This window comes from Micromys minutus, assembly GCF_963924665.1.
Source record: "Micromys minutus genome assembly, chromosome: 24".
In the NCBI taxonomy this organism is placed as follows: Eukaryota; Metazoa; Chordata; class Mammalia; order Rodentia; family Muridae; genus Micromys; species Micromys minutus.
The window spans coordinates 10,675,522-10,692,914 of NC_137959.1; the positions used below are offsets into that span (position 1 = coordinate 10,675,522).

The window sequence follows — 17,393 nt, forward strand, 5'->3', positions numbered from 1 at the left end:
ACTCCTGACATCCTGAAGGACTTCCCAGGGGTGATGCAGAATTCATGGCCAGGCCACAGGTATGACTGACCTATAAGAACCTTCCCACTTGTTAAATTAACATCTGTGACCTGTCTTTACAAAGGACTGCTTAGGAGTGTGACAGGCATTATGGAGACAGAAAAGGAATTCTCAGAGTCAAGATTTGAACTATATAGCAGGCAAGAACTTTATGGTAGAAGGGATGCACATTTACACAACAGTAAAGATACAAAACTATGAGTAGAACATTAAAGATCTATGGGAAGCTATAAAAGATTAAGTACATGACTAACAGGCATCCAAAGAGAATTTCATGCTAATGGTGTAGAAAATAAGTTATGCCATCCCACCCTCCAAACTTTGTTATACTTTGAAGGGAGAAATTGTTTTTCAATGAAATCATAGTGGATTTCCCAAATCTAGGGAAAGAGGTGTCCATTCAAGTTCAGGAGGGATTCAGAATACCAAACAAATAACACCAGAGTAAAACCTCCCATATCACAGCTAAAGTACTAAGTATACAAAACAAAGGACATGTACTAAAAGTTGCAAGAGAAACAATAAAGTAAATTACATAATATAAAGATAATCTCATTGGAGTATCATCAAATTTAACGTAAGAAACTTTAAGTCAAAAGGGCTTAGAGTTCTGTATTCCAAGCTCTAAGACAAAGACTGCAAACTCAGAATACTATACCAGCAAATCATGTCACAACCGAAGAGGAAAACAACAGATGCTCTGCTGACGATGTGGACAAAAGAGAACACTTAGTTTGTTGGTGGAAATGGAACTAGTCCATCCACTATGGAAATCAGTATGGAGGTCCCTCAGAAAACTAAAAGTACAATATAGCCTGGGTCTAGCACTCCTGTGCATTTATTTGTACAAAGAACTCCAAGTCAGTACACCACAGAGATGCTTACTGTGTATGAATGTTTACTAGACATCTTTTCACAAGAGCTAAACTATGGGACCAACAACAGAAGGAATAGATAAAAAGAAAATATGCTATTTACATACAGCAGAATTTCTTCCAGCCATGGAGTTAACTTGCAGTCAAGTGGAAATAGTGAAGACAATCTTATCACAGGAAGTAAGCCCACATTTTTTGTCACATTAGGTCATGAAAGCAGAAGCTATCCCGACAGGGGAGCCATATGGAGAGTGATGGGGAGTACAGCAGAGGACGCTCAGTGAGAGTATCCTCAGTGGAACAGAGTTATGGAGTGATTTGCTATCCTGGTTTGCACTATACACAGTACTTTCTAGGCAGCACCCCAGAAATGCTCTCATATGGCGGTGCTTGTGCGGTTAGCATTAAGTGTTTCATTGTAAAGCTGGGTAGCAGCCTCAGATTGTGCGCACACACTGTACTGTGGCAGTGCCAGCTTGCTAGTGTATTTCTGCTGACCGGACACTGCATTTATATGCCCTTAGTTTTCCTCTATGGTTTTAGTTCCCTATCATATGTGCTTTCCTCTCTGCTCCCAAAAGATGTCTATTGTTGCACTGTTTCAACGTATTGAAGAAGCAAAGACAGCAGAGGGCCAGCCAGCATAGCTATGGTAGCTCCAGAACAAAAAGCTCAGAAGTCAGAGTCTCTTTGTGAACAGGTATATAAAAATATACATAGCACATGGTTTTTAAGAAAAATGTGGGATAAAAAAGGACTTTAAAATATTGGTATATAGCTGTGATAAATAGATTTCTTATTTTAAAATTAATAACACAATCCTGAGACAATAACCTTTTGATGGTGCGAAGTAGAAGTGCATTTAAGTTGCTAAGGTGTAGATCTGAGCTCCATGGATAATTTATCAGTGGAGACAAGTTCTGGGTTTGGAGCATACTGTTACTTACCAGCACTGTCAAATGAATTTCAGAACACTTCACTTAGCAGTGAGACTATTTGCATTAAAAAAAAAGATTTATTTATTTATGTATACACCATATACACTTGCATATATATCTACAAGCCAGATCTCATTACAGATGGTTGTGAGCCACCATGTGGTTGCTGAGAATCGAACTCAGGACCTCTGGAAGGACAGACAGTGCTCTTAACCTCTGAGCTATCTCTCCAGCCCACCTATTTGCATCTTAAGAAAGAACTTAAGAAAGAATTAACAGACAATAAAATATAGTATCTATAGAAATTAAGACTAAAATGATTTCTTTATTATAGTGATAGATCAAAATATTTGAGTATAATATTCTTGTCAGAATTTTCTGTAAAAGTTTTAGAATGTTTATATGTTGAATTATTTTTTTCTTCTTTCATTTCCTTCCTCTCTCTCTCTCTCTCTCTCTCTCTCTCTCTCTCTCTCTCTCTCTCTCTCTCTCTCTCTCTCTCTCTCTCTCTCTCTCTTTTGGGACAGTGTTTCTCTGCATGGCCCTGGCTGATGCAGACTGTGTAGACTAAGCTGGCTGATCACAGGGATGCCCCCATCTGCCTTTGCCCCCTGAATGCTGAGATTAAAGGCATGTACCACCATACCCAGAATGATGAATCCTTAAATGTTTATAGTAAGCTAAGAATAAACCCATTGTAGTACATTTAATTTATGTAAGACCATTATATACTACAGAACTGCCTACTCACACGTTCTTTATGGTTATTACAGCAAGACTGTTTATAGTACTTCATGGGCAAGACCGTAGGATTTCAGAGAAAGACTATTGTGTTAGGATGTATTCTTCTTGCAGGCAGCTGGATCTACTGTAATCTGGCATTGGTCACACACACACATCCTTTAGTTTTCTTTTTGTCCTAATGGGATTTTGTCATAATGTTTGCTGCAGTGTACAGTAAACTGTACTTCTATAAACAGATAGCAAATCTCTTTCTAAATCTTAGGCTTCTTATGCCACATCTGAAAACCTAGAATTGGTTTAGATAGTACTATTAATTGGATTACTAGCTTTTACTTCTCTTAAAATAAGCTTAATTTATATGACTTACCATTTTAATCTTTAAGATAACTCAAATTACCTCTCAATTTCTGCTATTTCAGCTGAAAAATAAGGATACTGGGTTGGGTTTATCATAATAGTAGTACACGAAGAAGTAAATGTTAATATTTTTGTCTTAATTCTCTTGAAGTCTGCTTATGTACCTCTACAGAAGGCACTGCGGGAAGGTGCCTGACATGCTGTGGACACCCCACTGGTCTCACCTGAGCCGTTCTTCAGGCATCCGTTTGCATCTACTGTTGTGTACATGATATAAGGGCCAGGCTGGTTCACTCCAAAGGGCTGTAAGAAGAAAGGAAGGAAATAGCTGCTTTTGGGAAGTACATGAATGATTTCAATTTCAGGAAAATTTATTATATATTAAAAAAACCAAAGAATATTTATTTATTATTTGAAAATTTTATACATTTACACAGTATTTTGATCATATCCAACCTGGCTCTTCCCTCCTAGCTCCACAACCTCACATCACTTTCATGTCTTCTTTGAAAAGAGCCCAATAAGTCCAACTTCAGTGCTGCCTACTTGTGTGTGTGTGTGTGTGTGTGTGTGTGTGTGTGTGTGTGTGTGTGGAGATGAGAGGACGGCCTGAAGGAGCTGGCTCTGCTGTCTACCATGTGGGTTCTGGAGAGCAGACTGAGGTCAGCAGGCTTTGCTGTCTCACTGTCCAGCGCAGACGCCCTAACACCTTACATTACCTGATGGCAGCATCTATACAGTTCATATTTCTAACAAGCTATTTTACAGATCTAATGTCTCTACTTTATAAAGGTAAATATTTTAAGCAAGCTTGTCTTTACTATTCTGGTTGCACTTAGGAGTAAACCACATGAGTTTTAGAGAGGGATACAGCCTGTGCTAGAGTTACTGGACTACTCTGAGTTTGACAACCAGTACCAAGAAAATCTCAGGATTCACCTCAAACGTGACATTTTATCCTTACCCTTCTTCCTAGTCTTCTTTTCTTCCTCTCTTTTTTGGGTTTTTGAGACAGGGTCTCTCTACATAGCCCTGACTTTCCTGGAATTCACTATGTAGACCAGGCAGGCCTTATACTCAGATCTGACTGCCTCGCCTTCCATGTGCTGGGATTAAGGTGTGCACCACCACACCCAGCATGTTATATATACTGAACTGAATACATACTACAATTTCTTAGTAACATAAATTTGTCCACAATAATTACAATCAAGTGAAAATATTGAGTTTTAGTTTTATATCATATAATTGTTTATGCCTTTTAGAAATATTACTTTCCAGCTTTTCCTGAGAAACTTACAGAGCCTAATTAGATTGATAGTTTATCTCAAATCTATTTATAGAACTGTTTTTAAATTTTAAATAAAATGATACATTTCTTCTCTTTGAAATCAACTCTCATTAAAAAGGTTGTAACCTGTAGACTCTAATGAACATCCTATTAAAAGATAAGTGCTTGAGAAATTTTTGTTTAAATAATTACCACAAAAATAAAATTTTAGTGATCTTAGAAAAGCTGTCCTTCAAAAATGAAGGAGAAGGCTTGAGCTGGGGCTGTAATTAGTTGGTAAAATGTTTGCTTACTATGCATATAGTCATGGATTTGATTCCTGGCACCACACAAACAGCATGGTGGTGCATACCTGTAATCCTAGCATACAGACAGTGGAGACTGCAAGATCAGAGGTTCAAGGCCAGCCTAAGTACATGAGACACATTTTTGAGAGGGGAGGTGAAGGAGGGAAAGAGGGAGAAAAGGAGCAGGAGGAGGAGGAGGAGGAGGAAGAGGAGGCTGGGAGAGGTGGTAGTAGAGGAGAGAGGAGAAGGAGGAGAGGACAATGAAGAAGGAAGAGGGAGGGGAAGAGGGAGAGAAGGGAGAGAGGGAGAGGAAGAGGGAGAGAAGGGAGAGAGGGAGAGGAAGAGAGAAAGAGGGAGAGAAGAAGGAAGAAGGTGGAGGAGGAAGAAGAGGAGTTTCTCCTCTGTGTTTTAATCCCTGATACATCCTTTGCATTCTTATGAATGTAGGATCTACTGATGACAAATCAAGAATTTCTCAAGCACTTATTAATTACAGACTTGCTGAGAACCTGGCAGCAGCACCTACTCCAAGAGATGCAGCTTCTTCATTAATGCATTTTCAAAGTTTAAACCTACTGTTGAATCTATGTATCTGTCCCTTAGCTTCTAGAAATGTTTTGGTATTGGCAGAGGATGTAGTGATGTCATTTAGGCCTTCATTTCACGACTAAATTCTTACTTCCTGTATTTTCCCAAGTGTTGGCCACTGCTAGTTCAGAGCTGGATCCTAACTGGCAGCTCTTCTCAGCTAAAGGGAGTTTTGTCCCATGTCTGAGTGCAGTATCTGAGTAACATAGGTTTAGAGAAGCCCTGGCCCCTCTTCTTCTCAACCGTCTGGTGAGGCTGTGTGCAGAATCACTCAGCTTTAGGGCTCTCCACTCACTGTAAACCAACCTCTCTCTTCTTTTTATTTATTAATTTTTAAAAAACATTTTATTTTACATTTTTTATTGAATATTCTCTGTATTTACATTTCAGAAGTTATCCTCTTCCCCCCAATCCCATCCCCTCTCCGCCTCCCATCACCTCCATGAAGATGCTCCCTCTTCCAACCACCCTCTCCTATCTCAGTGCTTTGGCGTTCCCCTACGCTGGGAAAATGAGCCTTTGCCGGACCAAAGGCCTCTCCTCCCACTGATGCAGACAATGCTGTCCTCTGCAGCATATGCACCTGGGAGCCAACCCTGCTGTTGTTACTACTTCAAAGTCATTGTTCCCAAGTACAGTCAGGATGTCTCAACTATAGAACGTTTCTCAACTACACATAAAAGTATTGCCATTGTAATGCTTTAAATGGATTAAAAAGATTTGAGACTTGAGACCATGTTGACATTTCTCACTGACCCCAATACTTGGGAAATTTAACTTCTCTGATGCTTAGGCTTTTATTTTTCCTTTTAAATAGTAAAATGGTGGCTAGTATCTTTTTGAGGATGGGGAGACTGCTAAGTAGGTCCTTTGGCAAGATGGGAGCAGAGCCAGGAGAATACCTAGATTCTCCTGGCATGTGGGCCAGGTAGCCTGAGTATGTGGCAGAGTGGCAAACACAAGAGACCTGTTCTCAACCAGATGGGAAGGGAGGACAAACTCTGGTTGCCCTCAGACTTCATCTGTGCCTTCCCTCTCTCTGCACACACATGAACGTGCTTAACTGTGTGTTCTCTATCATTTATACAAAGATGAGCAACACTGTTCTTTAGGGTTGTGCTCTACTGTAGTCATCTAATCAAAAACTGTGAAGCAATGGAGTATGTCATAAAGGTACTGAACTTCATATAGGAGTTTGTCTTCTGTTTTGTCATGGTTCAAGGTGCCTTATCACAGGCCGGCCTCAGACTTGCTATCCACTTGAAGATTATCTTGAACTTCTGAGCCACCTGGCTTTACCTACTATGTATTGGAACTGGGATTATAGACATATACCACCAGGCCTGGTTTTATGCAATGAAGATCAAACTCAAGGCCTGTGCTAGTTAGAAATCCTTCTACTAATTAAGCTACATTCTCAGTTGTATACTGATAACTTTTTATAGAGAGGTACCAAATTCTAGCAATTTCCTTGAGTAATACGAATAATTTAATGACTACCAAACACTAATAACAACTTAGATTGCAACCTATCATGACTAGTTTGTGTATATTTGTTTATCTTGAGAATATTAATAAGCTTATCAATTTTGTATGTATGAGTGTTTGCCTGCATGTATGTATGTGCACTATGTGTATGCTGTTCCTGAACAATCCACAAGAGGGTGTTCAATCCTTAGAAATGGAGGACAGGTGGTTGTTAACTTCTATATGGGTGCTGAGCACTAAACATGGGTCCTCTTTAAGAGTAGTGAATGCTCTTAAACACTAAGCCACCTTTCTAGGCTCCTGAAAAGAATTTTCACAGAAGTATTTGTGATGAAGAATTAAATTTACTTACTGTTATCTTACGAGGACAGTCATTAGAACATAGACCACTAAGAACTGTGGAAAGATGAACAGGCTATTATTACTGTTACAAGCTTAAATTAAAAAAGACCTAATCCCTCCTTCCCAGCCCCCAAGTCTATTAATGCATCCACTGACTCATGATCTCAAATAGGAACCAGCTCAATTTCTGAGCAAATTAAATTTCTGTTCACTATATACTTATGTATCTTTAAAACTTATTTTTAAACACTCACGTGTGTGGTTATAGATGTATTTGTGACACCATGTATGTGTAGAGGTCAGAGGTCAACTATAAGTGGCAAGACCAGAATAGCTGTCTTTCAACACGAACTGACAGAACTGTCAGTAAATGAGGATGAGTGTGAACGTTTTAGTTATGACACAAGAGAAGGCCTGGTACAGCTCATGTACCCACTGGTGAGAACGTGACGCTCATGACGGAAAGAAGGCAAAGATACCCACTCTTATTCTTTGTAGCTAGCACAATAAAGACATAAAAGGGATGAGCATAAGAGAAAGAAAAAGAAAGAAAATCATTCCTTCCTGTGAATGGTTGTCTATAAAGAAAAGTTTCCCCAAAACAACTATTTAGAAAAAAATCTTCTGAGAAATAGTAAGTCCAATGAGGCTGTAGTTCAACATTCATTTCCGCATACTAAAAACAATCATGTAAAAATTAAATTAAAAACCAGCAATATTTGACGTCTTTCCAGAAAATGCAGGCATACACACAGTAACTCACACAAGACCTTTATGAGCACAGCTGCAGGCCACTGTTGCAGTAAAGGAACAACAGGAAATGAGAGCCCAGGTTCTCACTGCTACCAAAGATGCACATGGAGAGACTGGAAAAAACTGGGAAGTCCTGTGTTGTGTGAGAAATGTATGTAGTGGCAGGAATTCTTAGCTTTATCATACTTATGACTAGATGTGTATGCATGTGAAGCCGCCTTCCATTTCCCTACTTTTGTCCGTAAGGAACCTGGAAGAGAGGACAAACCACTACTAACTGGAATACAAGCACCCAGAGCCTGCCTGGGTTTTATATACATGGGAAAATGTGGAGGAGTCAAGGCACTGGACAGGAGCTGTGCAAGAAACCGGCACAGCAGCCTATGAGTGCAGAAGGACAGTGCTGCACACACAGCAGTCTATGAGTGCAGAAGGACGGTGCTGCACACACAGTCTATGAATGCAGAAGGACGGTGCTGCACACACAGTCTATGAATGCAGAAGGACGGTGCTGCACACACAGTCTATGAATGCAGAAGGACGGTGCTGCACACACAGTCTATGAATGCAGAAGGACGGTGCTGCACACACAGTCTATGAATGCAGAAGGACGGTGCTGCACACACAGTCTATGAGTGCAGAAGGACAGTGCTGCACACACAGTCTATGAATGCAGAAGGACGGTGCTGCACACACAGCTCAGTGGCTAAGCTGCTTTTGCAGGGGACCTGGGTTTGGTGGCTTACAACTGTCTGTAACTCCAGTTCTGGGGGATCTAACACCTCTTTTGACCTTCGAGGGTTCCTGCATGCATCTAGTACACATTCATCCAGCACACAGCCACACACACAATATAGTAGACACATATAAAAAATGTAGACAGAATGATGACAAAGCAGACTCATTTGACAAAACTTGAGTTATCAATGGACTCTAATGGCAGCAGGCAAAGTTTTGATACAAAAAGGATACACGTAATAAAAGAATATATGTATGGAGGGATGGGGCGAGGAAACCAGTGAACTCAGGACAGTTACAACCGGTCATCTCAGGGCTGCAGAAATGGCTTTGTAGTTTTCAGAGCACTGACTGCTCTTCCAGAAGCCTCAGCTTCACTTCCCAGCCCCCATAGGGTAGCTCACACTGTCTGAAACTTTACTTCCAGGAGACCTAACACCTTCACACAGACATGGATGCAGGCAAAATACCAATACACGTAAGGAAAAGAAAAACAAAGAGACAGAACAAGGCACTGGCCATCTCAGGGCTGGGGAGACAGCTCAATGGTCACAAGCACTTGTTCTTACAAAGGACCAGGGCTCTGTTCTCAGAACCAACATGGTGGCTCACAACACTCTGTAACCCTAGTTCAAGACAATCCTATCCTCTCTTCTAACCTCTGACAGCAACAGGCATGCATGTGGTACACAAACTTCCATGCAGGCAAAACATGCATATATAAAAAACCCTAAGTGTTTATCTCTGTGAGCAGGTAAGCAGTGTGCTCTGTGGGCCTCCTGGTTCCAGGGCCTGCAAGTGGAGAGTCTCTGCTCTGCAACTCCTCACTATGGAAGTTTGCCAAAAATGGGTGACCTGAGTTAGATAGTGAGGATATAGGATTATCTAACAATATAAAATTTGAATCATTTAAAACCAATGCAGACTGAAAGTGCTCTAGGTTGAGGAAGTCTGGAGAAACGGGGAGATATCCAACTGATATCCTGGGCAGAATACTAACCAGAGGGAAAGGGAGTGAAATGGTGTGTTTGAGCTGGGCCTATCCCTGCCAGCACAGTGTGCTGCTCACGTTTATTTCCTGATCTGCAGGGCGGTGAATGCATTGCACAGGAGTGAGCACTTGGACCATGCAGTGAGTAGAGAGCAAAGAGGGGGAAACTGATGGATGGACATCTAAAATACTCACCAATGACTTTAACAAAGTAAGCATCTGCTTCAAAGTTATTTTTGAGTGTATGGATGGTAACATCATTCTTGGTGTATCCTTTACTGAGAACTATAATATCCAAGATCCCCTGAAAAAGAAAACATTGTAAAAAAAAAAAAAAAAAAAAAAAAAAAAGAACTACTTGGTGAAAGAAAAAGAGCACCATGTGACACGTGCTGTAGTGTGAATAATTGTTACTCCAAAGGTTTCCATGTTAAAGACTTGGTTGGTAGCTTGTGGGAGATGGTGGGACTTGTGGAGGTAGGGCCTACTCGTGGAATGTTCCTGATGACCCTGAAGAGGTACTGTGACTTTAGCGTCCTCCTGTCTAATTGTAGATGGCCTCCTTCACCATGCACTCCTGCCATGATACACTGCTACACAGGCCAAAAGAAACAGATCCAGTGACTGAACGCTCTGTCCTTTTAGGTAAATTTTCCCAGCTAGTTTGACACTTATATTTAAGTACACATATGTTTAAGTACATGCATTAGTAAGTTGTTTTTTGAAATAAGCTTATTGAAAATGTATACAACTTAAAACGGCAATCAAAAAGAAAATAGTCCTGGGAAATAATTGTTAGCATTTTGGTATATTCCTTTCTGGTCTTATGTATATCAACTGTGTCTCTCTTTTTTTTCTTTTCTTTTCTTTTCTTTTTTTTGAGATAAGGGCTCACTATGTAGCCTTGGCTGGCCTGAAACCAGCTATGTGAGTTTACAGACCAGGTTATCCATAGACTGACAAAAGATCCACTGGCCTCTGCTACAAGAGCACTGGACTAAAGGTGTGTGTTAACACGGACAGCCTTTGACTTTCATTTACAGTGTGTGGGGTGGGGTGGGGGTGTAATGTGCAGTCAAGGACAACTTTCAGGATCTGAGTCTTTCTTCCCACAGTGGGTTTGGGGCTCCAGCTCAGGCTTCCAGGGTTTTGCTGCACATGCTTTTTACAGGCTGAGACAGCTCACTGCTCTGTGCAGGAATTTTCAGCCAAGCTACCTGTTGGGAGGCCCTTGCAGTACTGGGTCCATCCTTTCCCTACCCTTTTATAAAGCAGAAATTCAGTTTATTTTATTAAGCAAAAGCCATATATTCACTTAAGGCTGATATTCTTTTACATTCATAATGCTACTTGTTTTTCATTTATAAATGTTAGCAACATATTTTCCCCATACACTGATTATATTCTATTTTTCTATTAGTCACAGAAACTGCTGCACCAGTTTCTATGAGGACTTTTATAAGAATATGAAGTATTTAACTTATTCGAAGCATTCTACTTCCCACATTTAAAAATAATTTAAAATTTCATTTATCATATTTTTTGATTACAGAAATTAAAATTGATTTGTAGCAATTTTATTGATTTTTTCCTTGTAATATTTCTACCAATTACTTTTATATTTGAGAACTACTAATGAAAAATGAAAGGCAATGAGATTTGGCATAGGAAGAGCAGAAGGAAATGCAGATATCGATAAGTCATCTGAGTACAAGCCTCTTAACCCACAGAGAAGCAGAACTACAAAAGGAGAAGCTACTGAGGACATACCATCCCGATGGCCGTCACTTCCACAGTGAACTGCCCGGCAAGGATGTCTGTGGATAAACTGACTTTACACACTTCAGCAGTCTCTCCTTTCTTCTAAACAGAGCTGAAGGTTTCTCCATTAAGGTGGATGCCAGGTACTGACAGGGCCTTCCACCAGGTTATCTGGCAGCCAGTAATGGAGACATAGAAATGGGCGGGCGCGATGCCTTGTTCTAGCTGACCACTGTAAGCGAACCCACTTTCTGTGCAGGTACCTAGTGACTTTGCTTTTGGTCAGCTGCTGAACATGTAGAGTTGCTACTCTGAAAGCACACTTCTGTGACAGTTTATTCCAAATAAGCACAAATAAGATAATATTTTCAGATTCAACTGTAGAGATTACTAGTACTGTCATTAGCCACACTGTGCCCATATTTAACATTAGGAGGTGTTTCTTAAGGACTCGTCTACTTTCACTCTCATTCCAAGTTCTGTAAGAAACACGTGAAACTACAATGAGACTACACAGACTTCAACATGACAGTTAAACCCAAACCCAGGACAGCTCTGGACTCACATCTTCATAAATATCAAAAAAGGTGGCAACCATGGCGTCTTTGATTAGGTTTAGGCCCGTTAGGTCCCAGTAGACTTTAAACATCCGCTGCACTTCTTCGCAGCTCGCATTATTGCATGGGACGTTCTCCAGTAAGAAGGCTTGCTGGTTGCTGTGTGACAGACAAGAGGTATTCAGTTAAGATCAGCAGTGCTGTATCTTCCACACAGTATATGGAGAACTCTGGGATCACTGGGTGGAGAGGAGATGCCCTGTTCTCTCTTGTGTGGAGCTTCCTGTCCATCCCCCTCCCCCACCCCCGTTTCCACTGTCTCTTCTGCCTTGCAGTTTACATTAGCCCAGCAACACTTTAGGGGAACAGCTATTCTCTCAGAGCTCAAGCACTCTCTCTTGAAGGAGACTCATAGGAATCACACACGCATGCACACACACACATGCTCATCACTGTCCTCAACACTTTTTGTTTGTGTAGACTTTAGTAGTTTCATAACTTACATATGGTTACATATTCATGCTTACACACACACACACACACACACACACACACACAGATCTGCACATGCTCAAAATTTCTGTCTGAATATACCACACTCTTTAAAACTGTATTTCAAAATCTATTGTGTGGAAGACAACAACTTCTGTCCTTCACATGTGAGGAAAAGGGGTAAAGTTTTCTGCTTGGATTATATTTTTAAACTCTTTGCTAAGTTCTTGATCATGTATGGCTTCTTTCTGTCTGTCTGTCTGTCTGTCTGTCTGTCTGTCTTTCTTTCTTTCTTTCTTTCTTTCTTTCTTTCTTTCTTTCTTTCTTTCTTTCTTTCTGTCTGTCTGTCTTCCCTTCCTCCCTCCCTCCTTCTCTTCCTTCCTTCCTTCTTATTTATCTTCATAATTTTAGTAGACACTTACAGAGTCCTGAAAGGATACAGGTCACTAACACATCCTCTCAGAAGGGAAGGTTCCTGGCCTGTCCTCTTCTTTATAACCATTTTACCTGCTATTTTTGTAGTAAAGAATCTCTATTTTGACTTTAAAATGTCAATTATGGGTCAAAACAAAAATAATAGTACATAAGTGCATAATGGTAGGCATGTATAAAGTATAGTTATACAGAAGAGAATATTATTGTAATAGAAGTTACATCTGTGTAAGCAAAGGCTTTCACATCAGTGAAGTGAAAATCATGCAAGCATCGGAGTTACTTCACACCTGAATCCGACTAATGTTTGATGCTTGGTAAACTGCAAGGAATCAATATATAATTTGTAATTATTAACAGCAGAAGAAGAGACAAGTTTGCTTTCGTATGTATTGTTCTCTGTTGCATGTCACAAAAGACAGATGATTGTTCCAAAGAAACATATATTTCAATTTGTGAAGAACTGGATAGATTTTTAAAAATAATTTTGGTACTTTAGACTAATTTGGAACTCTGATTTGTAATTCTCCTATGTATCGAATAAAAACAGTGATCAACTCGGAGTGATACCACTATTGGGGATTTTCATGTATTTTTTATTTATATGAACAAAACTTCCATGATTTGTATTAGAAAAGCATTTAATAAATACCACTGAGGACAGATGCTTCAGTAGCAGTGTGCATGGTTATCATGCTTGAGGCCCCAGGTTAGGTTGGTATGCTTATAAGCCATTATAATATATCTAATAGTTCTTAAATATAGTAAAACGTGAACTCCAGCCCCTGGGATCTGACAATCTCTTGTTCTCCACTGGTGTACACACACACAGTGACAAACACACACAGCACAGACACATGGACACACACACACATCACAGACACATGGACACACACACACCACAGACACATGGAGACATACACACACACATCACAGACACATGGACACACACACACCACAGACACATGGACACACAAACACATACATCACAGACACATGGACACACAAACACATACATCACAGACACATGGACACACACACATCACAGACACACGGACACACACACGGATAATGAAATAAACAGAATAAATCTAATGAGGCCAGCTCTTACATACATAGCTTTAGCACGGCAGCGGGTTGTCAGGACACTCAATCTTACGTGAGAGGGTGGTAACTTTGGGAAATGGTCTGTTATCTGCAGGAAATGCAGGAAATGTAGCTGCTGGAGTCCAATTACCAACAAATATAATTTCATCAATGACAACTATATAATGAAGCCTCCCTAACAACTACATGACTAGGTTCAGACAACTTCTGAGTTGTCACATGTGGATCTGTGAAGGTGGCAAACTCAGGAGATGAAGTCTGAGATACCTCCGTCTGCTTTAATGGACCTCGTCACTTGCTTTACTATGTGTAATTTTTGAACAGACACCAGGACTTATGACAGTAGTCTGAAGTGGGAGTAGTTTTGGAGAACTGAATCATGACAAATGCAGAGTCTGACACTCTGCTGGGTGGCTGGTCTTGAAGTAGTCTGAACTGTTATGAAGAAAACAGGTTGGAGAATCAGATAAATGCAAATTGCCAATACTTTGTCAGGCAATTTTTCATCTCTGTTCAACAACAACAACAACAACAAAATTGGCCTTTAGTTTCTCTCTGGTTTTAAAATTATTCCAATTGAGGGTTTATTGGGGAGGGGATATTATAAGGTATCTAGGGAAGGTTAACTGAACATACTTATGCTATTTCTGCATCTTAATACCAATGTAAAATAATTCCCTTTATGGAAAATTGGGATTCAAGGACATCCCTTCCTTCTGAGGGCAGGTGGACTGGCTTGCTAGGAAATAAATAAAAATAAATGGTCCAATATTTAAAGGACTCCCTGGAAAGATTTAGATTTTATTTTTCCATGTAGATTAAAAATGGTGCCTGGCAGATCCTACATGATCCAACAGGGATCAGCGAGGGGAGCCTGTATGGACCTTTGGTCCAAGAACCTTCCTCAACCTAGATCTAGACTGGGCTTCACATGTAGTGCCCCAGCACATTCTAGTCATCCTGCAAGTGTGTTTGTCAGTCTCCAAGCTCCCACCAGGACCTTACATCTCTACCCTCAACCCACAGGCCCTTCCAATGACAAATCCAGCTTCTAGAATTAGCGAGATCAACATTCCACACTCCAAACTTGGACCAAGACACACATTCTGTATACTATCCCAGCCCCATGTGTCCATCAGACTTTATTTTACCCAAGTCATATACACCCTCTAGGCCCAACTTGACACACATATCCTATATTCTGCCTCAACCTACTCTGTCTGATCAGACACAGAGCTAACAAAAGCCCATATGCCCAGATCTCATTGCAAAAATACAGATAACAGGAAAGATAAAGACTGTATCTCCTCCCCCAGATCCATCAGTTCTATAGAAATGTCTGCTGATGAGAATTACATGAATGTGTCCCATGACACAGAGTTAAAAAGAACAATCATGAATTTCATCAAAAAATTCAAGTTGTTTAAAGAAGACACAAAGAAACAGCTCAATTAAATTGAGAGCTCAGAGAGAATAAATGCCTGGGTGATGCCCAAGAAAACAAACATAAAGCTGATGGCAATGAGGAAGACAGGGCTTAGGAACAGAATCAATAAAGAGAACCACAGCAGGGGAGTCATCTGAAATGAAGATGCCATTGAAAGACCCAATAGCACAACGAGACAACTTACAAGTAAAAGGAATCAACAGATGACAGAATATCATGGTTTGAGGAAAAGCAGACACAATAAACTAGGGCTGTGAAAATAATTTAAGCACACAGGAAAGAAAAACATACAGGAAATGTGACACCACGAAAAGACCAAACCTTTGGATTACAGGGGTTGTTGGTAAGGGAGATCCATCCTATCAAAGACATAGACTGGGTTTTCAGTAAGGTCACAGAAAACAACTTCCCCAAAGCAAGGAAAGACACAACCAGACATATACAGCTACCAAGCCCAGACAATATTGCTGATGTCAAGAAATACACGTTGACAGGAGCCTGATGTAACTGTCTCCTAAGAGGCTCTGCCAGATCATGACAAATACAAAGGTGAACGATTACAGTAAACCACTGAACTGAGAATGGGTTCCTTGATGGAGGAGTCAGAGAAAGGATTGAAGGAGCTGAAGAGGTCTGCAACCTCATAAGAACAATAATACCAACCAACCAGAGCTCCCAGAGACTAAACCACTATCTGAAGAGCACACATGGACAGACCCATGGCTCCAGCTGAATATGTAGCAGAGGATGGCCTTGTTGGGCATCAGTGGGAGGAGAAGCCCTTGGTCCTGCCAAGGCTCAATGCCCCAGTGTAGTGGAATGTCAGGGTAGGAGGTGGGAAGGGGTGGGTGGGTAGGTGAACTTCCTCACAGAAGCATGGGGAGGGGGGACGGGATAGGGTATAAGGAGAGGAATCTGGAAAAGGGGATAACATTTGAAATGTAAATAAAATATATCCAATTTAAAAAAAGGAAAAAAAGTTCCTCCTACTTGATCATAATAACACTGTCATAAATTAGCCACCCTCCTAATAAGTATGTCAGTGCCTTCCTCAACTACCTGTCAGTTACGTCCTAAGCCACTATGCTTACCTTCCCCAGAGCTAACCTCAGGAAAACTGTGCTCCCTGGAGACTCAAGGAAGGAACGAGTGTGCTATTTTTAACACACATCTTTGACAAACACCATGTGCTTGCTGTAATGCCTGGAAGGATAATTCGTTTCTGCAACTACATCGTAATTATAACATCTCACTAATAAATCCCCAGGGAAGTATTTCTCACTTGTTGGGAAAGGTGATTTCTCTAATGTGTTCTTAAATCTGGATATGGATACACAGGATTCTATAATTTTCGCTAATCATATATACATTTCAAAAAATCAGCGAAACATTTATCCTGGAGAAATGAATCTATGGAAAATTGTAAAAATCATCATATGTGATAGGAGCTTATTTAGAACCAAAGGTAAAAGTGACCTAAAAGGTCAAGTATTATTGCAGTTGCTTTAAAAAGGGTCAGGAAAACAATGGCAACTATGTTGTTGAATCTTAGATGTGTCATCCAGCCTATTTCTGACAATTTTCTTTATGTGCCTTCTGCCAGAGACAATCTGTCTGGGCCTTGGTGAATGTTCTACTGTAGTACAAGCATCAGTTTCATTCATAGAGAAGTTATTTCTTTCCTTTCTTCCCCCCACCTTTTTTTTTTAGACAGGGTCTCAAAAACGTTAGGTATCTAAGAATGACCTTGAACTCCTGACCTTTTGTCTCTGAAATACTAGTAATATTAAAGAAATGTGCCACCATACCCAAGTTATTTCTGATTCTTCTCAGATTCTATTAACATATCAGAGACCTCTGGCCCCACACTGTTGGTTTGTGGAGAAAAGTAACCATAGTGTGCCGCACGAGTGTGAGTCCCATGCATTTAGAATGGTGGTTGGGGAGAATGATTTCTGCACGTTTGGCTTCCAAGGAAGGAGAATAACATGAAGAGCACAGAGACAGGGCAGTTTTTATGTTGGACTCTCAGGACCTCTGTCTGAGGAAGACAAGGAAGCAGGGTAGGTAGAGGGAACCTTCTGACTGTGAGTCAGTCTCAGCACAGGCTCCAGCTACTCTGCAGGGGCTCTGGATTTGGGTGGC

General features: G+C 40.5%; 1 protein-coding gene across 1 annotated transcript in view; it reads right to left on the reverse strand.

Moving 5' to 3' along the window:
* Positions 1-17,393, reverse strand: part of ITFG1 (integrin alpha FG-GAP repeat containing 1) — a 111,569-nt gene that overhangs the window by 20,713 nt on the left and 73,463 nt on the right. The window contains exons 11-14 of the mRNA XM_080936985.1: positions 11,779-11,929; positions 9,648-9,756; positions 6,981-7,024; positions 3,199-3,277 (exon numbers count right to left, since the gene is read on the reverse strand). Coding sequence (XP_080793111.1) covers positions 3,199-3,277; positions 6,981-7,024; positions 9,648-9,756; positions 11,779-11,929 — 383 coding nt within the window. The remainder of the gene's footprint in view (positions 1-3,198; positions 3,278-6,980; positions 7,025-9,647; positions 9,757-11,778; positions 11,930-17,393) is intronic.